The sequence below is a fragment of the Dendrobates tinctorius genome, unplaced genomic scaffold, assembly GCF_039654945.1.
Source record: "Dendrobates tinctorius isolate UK_male_01 unplaced genomic scaffold, ASM3965494v1 ptg000120l, whole genome shotgun sequence".
Taxonomy (NCBI): Eukaryota; Metazoa; Chordata; class Amphibia; order Anura; family Dendrobatidae; genus Dendrobates; species Dendrobates tinctorius.
Window position 1 is genome coordinate 42669493 of NW_027361788.1, and position 14012 is coordinate 42683504.

Consider the following 14012-nt stretch of genomic DNA (forward strand, 5'->3'; position numbering starts at 1 on the left):
GGTTCAGGCTGGTGGTGGTGGTGTCATGGTGTGGGGAATTTTTTCTGGGCACTCTTTGGGCCCCTTGGTACCAATTGAGCATCGTTGCAACGCCACAGCCTACCTGAGTATTGTTGCTGACCATGTCCATCCCTTTATGACCACAATGTACCCAACATCTGATGGCTACTTTCAGCAGGATAATGCGCCATGTCATAAAGCTCGAATCATCTCAGATTGGTTTCTTGAACATGACAATGAGTTTACTGTACTCAAATGGCCTCCTCAGTCACCAGATCTCAATCCAATAGAGCATCTTTGGGATGTGGTGGAACGGGAGATTCGCATCAGGGATGTGCAGCCGACAAATCTGCGCCAACTGTGTGATGCCATCATGTCAATATGGTCCAAAATCTCTGAGGAATGCTTCCAGCACCTTGTTGAATCTCTGCCACGAAGAATTGAGGCAGTTCTGAAGGCAAAAGGGGGTCCAACCCCTTACTAGCATGGTGTACCTAATAAAGTGGCCAGTGAGTGTATACGAGGCTGAGAGTGCGGTCTGTACGATATATAGGAGGCTGAGAGTGCGGTCTGTATGATATATAGGAGGTTGAGAGCGTTCTCTTTTGCACACTGTACAGCTTGCTAAAAGACACACGTTTTAGTGGGAGAGGCCAAAAAATTAATACGTAATAAAACCGTTTATGGTAGCCATAGGGTGGGCCCCTAGAGTCAATTCCCCTGGTGGGCCCTAGGCACCCCAGTCCGACCCTGGGTATATCACATAAAATCCCAATAAAATACATTTAAGTTTGTGGGTGTAAAATGTGGAAAAGTTCACTGATTATAACTTTTTTAAGGCAATGTATATGAGTATATTTATTTATATATAGATATATATCGATATATACATATATATGTGTGCACATTTGTGTATTTCCATGCTATGTGGATTTTGAATGTGTTCATATTTCCATTCTGTGTGGGTATAATCAAGTATGCAAAATATAGTCTATAACATTAATCGGTCAGCAGAAACTACAGGACAGATCGCAGTGGTATGGCTGTAGAATCAGACTACAAAAAGTTTGTAGTCTGTAACTATAGAGATACATAATTGTGTATAGGAGCAGTAAGCAAAATACTGTTAGGAGATTTCAATTAACATAATTTGGAGTTGGTACATTTTAGGTGTTTTGGAGGAGTAAAAAACATTGCAAAGGTGTACCTATTTCTTCAAAATGTGTATCCCTGTGGTTATGAGGACATGCCGTGGGCTGTAGTTTTCTTACAGCCACAGGTTGGAGCCCACTTAGGTACAACCTTTAAACGAATTTGGTTGTCCCATCATTGACCCTGGTCCTATATATAGCAAATATATACATATTCTATATGTTTTGTATTACAGGTGGATTGGTTCTTGTTTAAGAATGTGTGAAGGTAACGAGTCCACAGTCACAGAATTCTTTATTACTGGATTTAAAAACATAGAAAACTTTAAGATCTCACTTTTCATTCTCTTTCTCTTGATTTATATTGTGATTCTGCTTGGAAATGTCTTCATTATCATATTGGTATCCACATGCCACCATCTGCAAGTGCCCATGTACCTGTTCCTCCGAAATCTCTCTGTGGCGGACCTCATGTTTACCACCAATATCATGCCCAACATGTTGTATCTTATAGTGATGGGAGGAGGGGACATGTCCATCACAGGGTGCTTCATCCAGTATTACGTGTACTGCAGCTCCACCTATACTCAGTCCCTGGTCCTTATGGTGATGGCCTTTGACCGCTATGTGGCCATCTGTCATCCTTTGCGCTACGTGGCCCTAATGAACCACAAGCTTTGCCTGCACCTCACCCTCTGGCCGTGGGCCATTTGTTTTGTCCTATTCCCCATTGAAGTTGCATCTTTATTTCAATTAAGGTTTTGTGGCTCCAAAATCATTGAACATTACTTCTGTGACCTTGCCCCCATCACGGCCATAGCCTCCTCCGACACTTCCATAGTAGAGACGGAAGATTTGATATTTTCGATCCCGCTCATGCTCATGCCCTCTGTGGTGGTCACCATCTCCTATTTCTGTATTGTCATGTCCATCCTAAAGATTTCATCCATTGCAGGACGGTGGAAAGCATTCTCGACCTGCAGCGCGCATCTCACCATCATCTTCATCTTCTTTGGGACACAAATTACAATATATACATTTCCGGTTGGGGAAGACACTTTCTATGGGAAAACAGTGAAATCTTTGCTGTACACGGTGCTGACACCTTTCATTAACCCCATCATATACAGTATGAGGAACAAAGAGATCAAGAGGGCAATGCGGCTGCTACTGTCCAAAAAGGTTAAAAGGACTTCTGGTATACATCCAATGTTCAGCTAAATGAAGAGAAAAAGATGCTGATATATAATAAATAAATGGTGGCATCAGAAAGTCTACTGTGATTGCCTCAAGCAGTGTAAATATCGCGCGCTTCATTCTGGTATTTTCATTTCTGGTTTTCCCATTATTGACATTGGTAACAGATATCACACAAAACATAAAGGAGAGATTACGAGACGGCATGGCACTGAAGAGACCTAGTTATTTTTGCAACTACTTCTTTACTGAAATTAGTGCATGCATCTGTCATTCAGAACAACCAAATAAATCCAACAACCAAATAAATTTGGTGCAAATCAAATATCCTGGCCAAATTTGAGAAAACAGCTTGTCACGCTGGTGGGTCTGGACCAACTGCACCATGACCCAATAACTGTGTAACTAAGCAAGCACCTGGTTCTTCACTAGAGCCCCTGATGTGTGGTTAGACTAGATCTTCTGGTGTTCGCCAGGTACCACTCCAGGAAAGATCCCGTAACCGCAGCGAAAGTACGGACACAGAGTAGCTGGTGGGGCAGGATCATGGCCAGAATAGATATTGCAGCTGGTACAGACAGAGTGGATTCAGGAACGTAGGACTGGCTCAGGCAGAATTGATTAGCAGTATCAGAAAGGATGGACTCAGAGTATAGCTACAGGTTCAGACTAGGCAGGTTCAGGAATACAGGACTGGATCAGGTTTGGGGAACAGAACAGGAAAGGTACGGGAACAGGGACATGACAACGGATTTAGCAACATCCAGACTAAATAAATACCAATGTTGCTCAGGCACCTTCCAACAAGTGAATGTGCCTTAAGAGGTAAGTGCCTCCTTGCTATTGGCTGGAGAAACATTAGGTGTGTGCTGTCTCTTTAAGAGACAGGGAGCACCTGTGCATGCACCATAAACGCGCCATGCTCAGGCCCTGAGACACAGGAGACGCAGCAAGACCCAGAATAGAGGAGGTTGCTGCAGCAGTATGACGGCGTCCCGGCAGAGGAGTGTGGGAGTCAGCATGCAGAGACTCTGGCGTTACACTGCTGAAGTTGAATTCCGGTAGATTTGCCCATCACTAGTGGCTACACTACAATATATCACAACAATATAAATTAGGACACCATGGGTTCTGTCTTCTGATAGCCATGACCTTCATTATTTAGGAGCTACATTTACATTAGTCATCCGATTCTCATCATTCCCATCACTGCTACTCTTGTGGTTGCATAGTGTAACTGACTGAAGGAATACATTTATCCTGAACTGACCGGTCAAAATAAAACTTAGGGAGTGCGCTATAAAATCGTAATCTTAGAGAATTGTTAAGTTTGTGAATCACAGTGCTGAACCACTGCAGAGGCCATCTCTTGCACCCATGTAATTACACCCTTGCTTCTGGGTAATTCTCGGTTACCGCATTAGGCGGAACCACTGGTAGGCAAATTATAGTGTAACTATTAGAATATTTTGGACTTATCGGTTGTGCAGCGCAGGGGTCCTAGCTGACTCAGGCTAGGTGTGTGTGAAATTTAACTATGTTCCTATTTTGCGTTGTCGGGGTACACAGTGTTAGGCGTCAGGTTTCTGCGTCTGCTCAGCAGGAATCCAGAGCCTCACATTCTGCGGTCTCCTGCTGTCTTTCTACTGCAGAGGAGATTACTTTGCAGCAGACCGCTCCAGAGACTAAGTCCCTCTATGCTCCTACTGGGCATGCTCACGAGACGATCTCCCATTGGAGATCGGGAGTCATGTGCCCAGGTCCTGTTCCAGATCTCATTGGTCCATCTCAGAGATCTGGAAGGTCCCGCACGGCTATGAAAAGCGTGCATGGCCGTTCTGCCATGCGCTAGTATAAACTATAAACTATACTTTCTATGTGTGAATGGTGACGGATGTATGATTCTTGTGACTGACTCATTATAAAACCCCTTCCCTCTGATATTAGTTCAGCAGTCAGCGCCAGTCCATGGCAAGCCTTAGGCCACTGTGCACACTGCACCGCTACGCTAGGGTCCGACATTGCGCTTGCTTTCTAGCTTTGTCATTGAGCGGTAGTGTCCTACGCCGCGCTGCAGTTGCAGCCCTTCTTGGCGCTCGCAGTAGCGACGCCGCACACACGGTAGGTCTAGAGGGACGCAGCTCCTCTGTCTTAGGTTCTGCTCCTGTGACCAGATACCGTGTGTGCATTTACCTGAGGCCTGTGTCACTAACAGGCTCAGCGTTTTTGTATGTTTATGTTGCGGCGCCTCTGTGTGTGAACAAGGCCCCCTCTGCGCACTTCGGGTGAAGTTGAACCCATGCGCATTATACCGTCATATTGCTCCTCTGTGTAACACCTACTGCACGGTGGACCCCGAGCGGCGAACGCACTTTATTATTCATTTTTATTTAGTGCGTTCCGCTTCCTAACACACAGGTTCCATTGCTAGTAAAAAGTAGTTCCTTGACAAATTGTCTGGTCCTATTCTTTGTCAATGGCTGGCTTTCTTCTGGGAGAGACCACCCCTGTAAATTGTCTACAAAATGAAGACTACATCAATTGGCCCTAAAGTCAGTGATTTCAGATGGCTTCTCTCATAGAATATAACATAATCACGATGATCCGTGACATCATCTGTTGAAGTAATAGCAACAGCTGCAGCTTATCTGGAGGGACTGAGTTAAGCAAGAAGCATAAACTGTTATGGCGTGTTTATGTGCATGTACTTCCTCTCATGTTTTGTGTGGTAGTTCCCATTCCTGTAATCCTTCGGGTTGTCATAATGAATATTATAGTTGTTGTATGTACCAAGAAAACAATTTTCCCACAAAGTCTACATGCAAAAAGATTCTGCTCAAAGCTGAAATCTGCAATAGGATATAGGCCCAGATCATTGACATGGAAGGAGGACAGCACAGTGCAGCCTGGTGAACAAACTGATATAAGGAATCATCTGGAGGTTCACATGCACTGTATGCAAGTAAGATACTCATTATATACACAGCTAAAAAAAATTAAAGGGAACACATAAAACCACCAAAGTATCAGTCCAGTTAGGTAGCAAAAGTGATTGATATAAATGAAATTGACAACAAAAGTACTGGAGAGCAAAATGGATGACAACTCTCAAAAAGGAAATGGTTTTGTGGTTGATGGCCAAATAGTTTTGCAGTTGTTTTGAATTTTGCTTGTGTCCTTCTCGATACTGCTAGCATGAAGTAGTACCTGCAGACCGTTCAGCTTGCACAGGTAGTTCTGCTCTTCCATGGTGGCGTATCCATATGTGTTGCCGCAAGCTTTACTGTGACCCCAGCCCAGTCCTAAGAACACAGTAGTTGGTCCCACGCTCACAGGTCTTCACTGTGCAGCTAGATTGGCTTTCCCCAGAGCTCTCCTTCCGGCTTAAACACGCTCCCTCCTCCCGGTTATGGGACCTGTCCAGTCACCTCTTCCTTCCCCCGGGCAACATGGGACGCAGGCTCGACAGTTCCGGACCCAGCTCAATGCAGGTACCCACAGCCCGGTCTTCTTCCTTACACTTCCCCTTTCCTTTAATTCACCATTCCACGGGTAAGAGTTCCGTCATCAGACGCTCACACTCTTCCATTTCTTGAACAATTCTCTGCCAAATAATCTGGTCTTGTCCATAATGAGTTGGAGGTCTTCCAGCTGTCGTCCACTTAGTACGGCGTTGTTCAGGTTGAGTGGTAGAATCAGGTTGGGTGGAAAAAGACGGGTGCACGTCAAGGTCCAATGGATCAACCATCTCTGGGGTTTCAGGCCTACGCACTTCTCTTGGACTGGCGGGTGGCAGACTATCCAAGTCTGAGAGCGGGGCAAGGGGTTCTTCCTCATCACAGTCGGGGCCGTGGGAGTGAGTATTTTGGTGACACCTGGCACTCTCTCCTCTTCTTCGGGATCCTGTGACAGGCAAAGACACAACCTACTACAGTGGACTATTCGGGTAGGCGCCTCTTCTTCTTCTTCGGGTTGAACTTCATATTCTGACCCACCAGATCCAACTCGGCATTTCACCCGATACAGAGTCTTTTCCCATTGATGTTCTAACTTGCCCCGAGGCCGCTTGTCTCAGACCAACACTCGATCTCTGGCCCTGACATCTGGCCCTCGAATGGGCGTTGCTTCATGGTGCTGGAGTTCCCGGAACTTAGTCTGCACCAGCCAGTGAAGAGTCTGCAGCCAATGTTCTCGGACCCAGGAAGACATCCCCGTCCGTGGGTATTCTTCTTCCGGATCCAGCTCTGTGAATTCCTGCCCTTTTCGCCCAAACAGTAGGGTATATGGAGTCTATCCTGTTGTACTTTGCACTTGGTTGTTGTACACCCAGACTAATTCAGCCACATATTCAGGCCACCGTACCTTCCTATCTTCCTCCAATATTCGGAGCATCTGAATCAGCATCCAGTTGAAGTGTTCACAGGCTCCATTCCCCTGAGAATGATAAGGTGTCGTCCTTGACTTCTCAATCTGGTACAGGCGATGCAACTATTCCATCACTCGACCTTGAAAACAAGCACCTTGGATGGAATGGATCCTCATCGGGCAACCATACACCCGGATGAAGTCTCGGCAGATGGCCGGCGCCACCGATTCAGCAGTCTGATCCCGAGTTGGAATCACCACAGCGAACATAGTGAAGTGGTCGGTCATCACCAGACAATGTTCATACCCGAGATGAGCCAGGCCCATGGTCAAGTAGTCGATCATCAACAGCTCTAAGGGGGCAGAAGTCACAACGGTCAGCGTTGAATTTCTCTGCTCTGGAGGCTTGGCTTGTTCACAGCTCCGACATCGCTGGCAGGCCTCTTCTAATGGAGTCTTCAATCGGGGTCATATACCAGCTTCTGCAACCACTGAAACATCTTCTCTGGACCAAAGTGAACCCATCTCTCCGTAGCGACTACTGGGATCAACTTCTCTGGGAGAACCACCTGCCAGGTGACCCCCAACTCCCACACCAACTGCACTCTTCTATACAGCAAGCCATCTTCCAACTGGAGATTTTCCCACTGCTTTAGAATCTGCAGAGTTCCCAAAGACAGAGCGTATCTTTCGCACCAGCTGGGAAGTCGCTTCAGGGCGACCCACTGTCTCAGCCAAGTCAGTTGTTTATCTTCCTGCTGGAGTCGCACCCAGTCATCCCGGGGTTGCCCCAGCACCTGCTCCCCAGACACCTCTCCGATCTGTCCCTGTGTCGCTGCGTCACTGCCAACGACCTGGTGAGATCCTGGAAACCAGGAATCTCTTCTGCCTCCAATTCTTTGTCTCGGTCTTGACCAGGTCGCTCATGGGTCACTCTCGACAGCATCAGCATGCGTGTTCTCAGCTCCGGCCCAATATGCGATCTTGAACTGATATTTCACCCAGCGGGCCACCCATCGCTGCTCCAAGGCCCCCAGTTTTGCATTCTCCAGGTGCGCACCAAGACTTCATATCCAAACAGGTATTCGGCAAACTTCTCAGTCATCGCCCACACTAGAGCCAGCAGTTCCAACTTGATGGAGCTGTGGTTGTCCGGGTTCTGCTCTGAGTCATGGAGGGGCTGGCTCGCCTAGGCAATCACTCGTTCTTTCCCGTCTTGCATCTGCGACAGCACAGCCCCCAGACCGTGTAGACTTCCATCGGTGTGAAGAATGAAGGTCTGTGAGAAGTCTGCGTAGGCAAGTATTGGATTGGGGCCTCAGTCAAGGCCATCTTCAAGGCTCAAAAGGCTCCGATTCGTCAAACCAGATGGCACTCCCTTTAGTAGTTCCAACAGGGAGTTAGCGATACAGGTGAAATTCTTCACGTGCAGGTCTCACTCCTTGAGCGGATACGATGTGTCTCAGGTACTTGATCTGCTTACGGAAAAGATGACATTTTTGGGGCTTCACCTTCAGGCCGTGCTTTTGTAGTCGACTCAACACTTGCTCCAGCCGCCAGAGGTGCTTTTCAAAGGTGGCTGTGTAGACAATGATGTCGTCCAGGTAGATAAGTGTTGAATCGAAGTTCAGATCCCCCAAGCACCTTTCTTTCAATCACTGAAACGTCCCAGGAGTGTTAGTTAGGCCAAAGGGCATCTGATTAAATGCAAACAATCCCATGGACAGTATGAATGCAGTCTTTGGCAGGTCGTGTTCGGCCATGGGCATCTGCCAGCATCCGCTGAACAGATCCAGGGATGAGAAATACTTTGCCTTTCCCAAGGCAGATAGTGACTCCTCAGTTCTGGGTAAGGGGTAAGAATCTCGCACCGTGCAGGCATTCAGTTGCCTATAGTCGACACAAAACCACAGGGTCCTGTCTTTTTTCCAAACTAAGACAATGGGAGCTGCCCACGGGCTCTGGCTCTCCCATATAACTCCACTCTGCAGCAGGTGTGCCAACATTTCTTTCACCTCCCAGCACATCTGAGGCGGTATCTGCCAGTATCTCTCCCGCATCAGGGCGGCATTTCCCGTGCGTATCTCATAGGTAATGGCTGTAGTGCACCCGAAGTCATCTTCATGATGGGCGAAGAAATCCTGATAACGCTCCAGTACCACTTCCACCTGTTGCACCTGTGGTGGTGAGAGTCCCTTCAATTCAGCCTGCATTTGCTCCAAGATATGGCGCCCCTGCTTCATGTTTCCAGGCGGGTGCTCCAGGGTCATTGTAACGGCTACAGTCCAGGGATCTACCTTGTTTTACTGCCAACTTGATGGCCTCTGGCTATATCAACTCTTCCAACATTTCCAGCACCTGCCCCACTTACTCTTGGGCAGCAGGAGAGTAAGATTGTCCTCCCCAGGTTGATACACCACACCACAACGTTACCATCATGGATGACGGCTAGTGTCCGAGCAATGAGGAGTCCTAAGGGTATCTGGTCCATTAAGGATGGCTCTATCTGGACTTCCACTCCTTTGAGGGGTGTACAAGCTCATATGGGCAATGTGAGCACAGTCTGGCTAGGTGGGAGGACGAGTTTAGCAGCTGCAGTGACTATCACTTTCCCTAGAACTTTCACTTCACTCGACGTTTCCTGGGCCTGGGCGACCCATATCAATTGTTGAAACACCTTCCTCTGGGGGGTTCGCGGGGTCCATCGGTCCAGAAATCGTTGGGTGACTCGCTGATCAAGACAGTTCCGAGTTTTTCAGCACATTTATCCCCAGATTCACTGGAGGGCCGTTAATATTTTCTCCGGCAGTCAACACAACTCCTTTCCAGCCCATATCTTTGCCGCACACTGCAATTTGCATCCAGACCACCCCTGCGACTGGGATGGGCAACTGATTGGCCGTCAGCTTGATTACTGGGCCCCACTCCGGTCACGTCACCTCGGGAAAATGACATCTGAAATAAGCTTCCGGCATAGTGGTCACCTGTGAACCGGTATCAACTATGCAGCCCATAAAAGAGGGGGCTCACGGAAATTAAACTTTCAGGACTGCCTTCTCTCTTCTTTGGCCTCTCAAGCTCCACGCGTCGTCCCCCAGCCACGAAGCCCACTAGTTTAACGGCTGCCAAGTAAGGGGCCGCCCCCGTCTCGCACAGCCTCGGGAAGAGTGTCCAACGCCCCCACACTTGAAACAAGTCGGATGTCTCTCTACTCGGGATTGTCCCCTTTCCTGGCAGGGTACAACAGGCAAGTGGGACTCGGGGTCTCTCCTGTCTGTGGATGGATTCTGAGCCACGGTGGGGACTCTTCTGATGCCAGACCACTCTTCCCGCATCTCCTGTATTTCTTTCCGAACCTCTCGGGTCAATCCTGGCTTGGCCGAAGGCGAAGCGAGTACCCCACTACTCCGAAACTTCCTTGCCGAGGCTGCCGTCGCCTGCTATTGCTCTTGCACACGTGCATCCACCCCAATCTCCAGGAAAGTCATGCGCGGATCGTCACGCAGGCGCTCCCGCAAAGCTTGTTTAAGCGACGCGTCTCTTAGGCCCACTACAAGTTGGTCTCGCAAGATCACATCATGGGGTCCCATGCCCACATCATCCCGCTTGGCGATCGCTACATGCACCCCTCTTGGAGTTGTAGGGATTCGCTCTGGTAGGTAATGGCAGGGCGGCAGTAACGAGGCAACACACTGGTATAAAGTCCAGTTTCAGTGGTTTTAATGTCTCTTAGTAACCAGCCGGTTAACAGAACATAAGGAAAAAAGCATACACATACTCCAGCTTGGAGAACCACTGGTCCCAGACTCACCCTTTGCACTGGACGGGCTTAACTAAGCGGCTGCCAGGTCCTGCGGCATCCGCCAGGTGCCATTCCCGGGGTTCTTCCGAGTCTTGCTGCTATAGTCCTGCAGCATGGGGATCCTGTATACAAGATTCAGGCTGAGTCCAGTCAAGTTCCTGTAGCTTCCAGAAACACACTCTCCTTGTGGCAATTACCAACCTCCATTACATAGGGCCCATCCCCTCCCACCAGTGAGATAGACATCACATGGGCTGATCACGTGACCCTGACATCATCGCAGGTCCTGTCCTTAGGGAAAAACCCGGCCAATCTGCTGGGAGAAACATATCTCCCATCCAGTAAAACACCCTTTACTGTACCACAGAGTGCATTCATATATTGAGTCGCGGATTCTCCCTCTCTCTGAACACGGCTAAACTATCGCATCCGCAACTCTCGGACATCAGTGGGATCCCCATGCATCTCTTCTAAAATTTGCAACACCTTGGTGAAGGTGTTCCATTCATGAGGGGTCGAAACATTACAGAACATCTAGCCTCCCTGTCCAGAGCCATCACAGCCATCTCTGCTTGCATAGCGGAGGGCATAGGGTGCATGCTCCGCATGTTTTAACCCACTCAGTCCAGTCCCACAGCAGTGAATTGCTCCCTGTAAATTTTGGGAGATTGCTGAGCATGGCCCCCAGGGGTAAGCTGACCCTTGGGGCACCCATGACCACTTGGCCTGCTGCCTCTGCGCTCGTAGACTGCATTCTGCCGACTATGCCAAATGTAAACAGGTGCTGAGATGCAAAACGCAGGAATTGCAGAGCAATGCGGTGCAACAATATGATTTAATTTAACAGTAAAGATTATAGTAATCTCCTCGCAGGGAGTTAAACAGTAAACAAGGATTAAAGGAATAGTAAGAATTGATGCGACAGTCTGAGTTTTAAACAACACTTATCGTGACTCCTGCTGATCAGCGTAGAGTCCTCAGATGGGGTCCTCTGTGATTGATCCAACTTCAGGTTTTACTCGCTGAGCCCCTAGTCCATAAACCAAAGCAAACAAAGTGAGGGAAGCTGCAGGAGTCCTTGTAACAAGCATGGGCTGATGCGTGCTGGTCGGCAGAGGGAACCGCACTTTGGTGTCCTGTAGCTAGCCCACACTTCTCTGTATAAGCGCTGCCTGATGTTTATCCGGGCTCACGGCGCTCTCCTCCGTGGCAATCCCGCTGGAGAGTGCGGGTAAGCCTGGACGCGGAGCATCTTGGCTCCACTGCGCTGGATGCGGAGCGCGTTGCTCACCTTGCTGCACTCTCCCTGGCGTCGGGAAACTGTCTCTTCACGCATTTTCAGCTCTCCTTCTGGCTTAAACACGCCTCCTCCTCCCAGGTCATGGGATCTGTCCGGTCCCCTATTCCTTCCCCCAGGCAACAAGGGACGCAGCCTCGACAGTTCCGGACCCAGCTCAATGCAGGTACCCACAGCCAGGTCTTCCTCTTTACAGGGACACCAACATTATATAGTTTTATTTGTTATGATTTACTTTTATACAGTGCCTTGCGAAAGTATTTGGCTCCCTAGAACGTTTCAACCTTTTCCCACATATTTTTTGGTGAAGAATCAACAACAAGTGGAACACAACTGTGAAGGTGAAGGAAATTTATTGGTTATTTTAAATTTCTGTGGAAATTTAAAAACTGAAAAGTGGGGCGTGCAATATTATTCAGCCCCTTTACTTTCAGTGCAGAAAACTCACTCCAGAAGTTCATTGTGGATCTCTGAATGATCCAATGTTGTCCTAAATGACTAATGATGATAAATATAATCCACCTGTGTGTAATCAAGTCTCCGTATAAATGCACCTGCTCTGTGATAGTCTCAGGGTTCTGTTTGAAGCACAGAGAGCATCATGAAGACCAAGGAACACAACAGGCAGGTCCATGATACTGTTGTGGAGAAGTTTAAAGCCGGACTTGGATACAAAATGATTTCCAAAACTTTTAACATCCCAAGGAGCACTGTGCAAGCGATCATACTGAAATGGAAGGAATATCATACCACTGCAAATCTACCAAGACCCGGCCGTCCCTCTAAACTTTCATCTCAAACAAGGAGAAGACTGATCAGAGATGCAACCAAGAGGCCCTTGATCACTCTGGATGAACTGCAGAGATCTACAGCTGAGGTGGGCCAGTCTGTCCAAAGGACAGCAATCAGTCGTACACTGCACATATCTGGCCTTTATGGAAGAGTGGCAAGAAGAAAGCCATTTCTCAAAGATATCCATAAAAAGTGTTGTTAAAAGTTTGCAACAAGCCACCTGGGAGACACACCAAACATGTGAAAGAAGGTGCTCTGGTCAGATGAAATCAAAATTGAACTATTTGGTAACAATGCCAAATGATATATTTGGCATAAAAGCAACACAGCTCATCACCCTGAACACACCATCCCCACTGTCAAACATGGTGGTGGCAGCATCATGGTTTGGGGATGCTTTTCTTCAGCAGGGACAGGGAAGATGGTTAAAATTGATGGGAAGATGGATGGAGCCAAATACAGGACCATTCTTGAAGAAAACCTGTTGGAGTCTGCGAAAGAACAGAGACTGGGATGGAGATTTGTCTTCCAACAAGACAATGATCCCAAACATAAAGCAAAATCTACAATGGAATGGTTCACAAATAAACGTATCCAGGTGTTAGAATGGCCAAGTCAAAGTCCAGACCTGAATCCAATCGAGAATCTGTGGAAAGAGCTAAAAACTGCTGTTCACAAACAATCTCCATCAAACCTCACTGAGCTCGAGCTGTTTGCCAAGGAAGAATGAGCAAGAATTTCAGTCTCTCGATGTACAAAACTGATAGAGACATACCCCAAATGACTTGCAGTTGTAATCACAGCAAAAGGTGGCGCAACAAAGTATTAAGTTAAAGGGGCCGAATAATATTGCACGCCCTCATTTTTCAGCTTTTGAAATTTCGTTCAACTTCACAATTGTGTTCCACTTGTTGTTGATTCTTCACCAAAAATTTACATTTGGTATCTTTACACTACCGTTCAAAAGTTTAGGGTCACTTAGAAATTTCATTATTTTTGAAAGAAAACCACAGTTTTTTCCAATGAAGCTAACTTTAAATTATTCAGAAATACACTCTATACATTGTTAATGTGGTAAATGATTATTCTAGCTGCAAACATCTGGTTTGTAATGCAATATCTTCATAGGTGTATAGAAGCCCATTTCCAACAACCATCACTCCAGAGTTCTTATGGTACTTTGTGCTTGCTAACTGTGTAAGAAAGCTAATGGATGGTTAGAATACCCTTGAAAACCCTTGTCAAGTATGTTAGCACAGCTGAAAACAGTTTGACTGATTACAGAACCTATAAACCTGACCTTCCTTTGAGCTGGTTGAGAATCTGGAGCATTACATTTGTTGGTTCCATTAAACTCTCAAAATGGCCAGAAAAAAAGAACTTTCATGTGAAACTCGACAGTCTATTC

At 47.3% G+C, this 14012-nt stretch overlaps 1 protein-coding gene across 1 annotated transcript; it reads left to right on the top strand.

Annotated features, from left to right (window-relative positions):
• The first annotated feature begins 1270 nt into the window (after window positions 1-1270).
• LOC141046786 (olfactory receptor-like protein COR4) lies at window positions 1271-2674 on the top strand. Its single transcript, XM_073541415.1, has one exon. The coding sequence runs from the start codon at window positions 1410-1412 to the stop codon at window positions 2370-2372; it is 963 nt and encodes a 320-aa protein (XP_073397516.1). The 5' UTR covers window positions 1271-1409; the 3' UTR covers window positions 2373-2674.
• Window positions 2675-14012: the final 11338 nt, after the last annotated feature.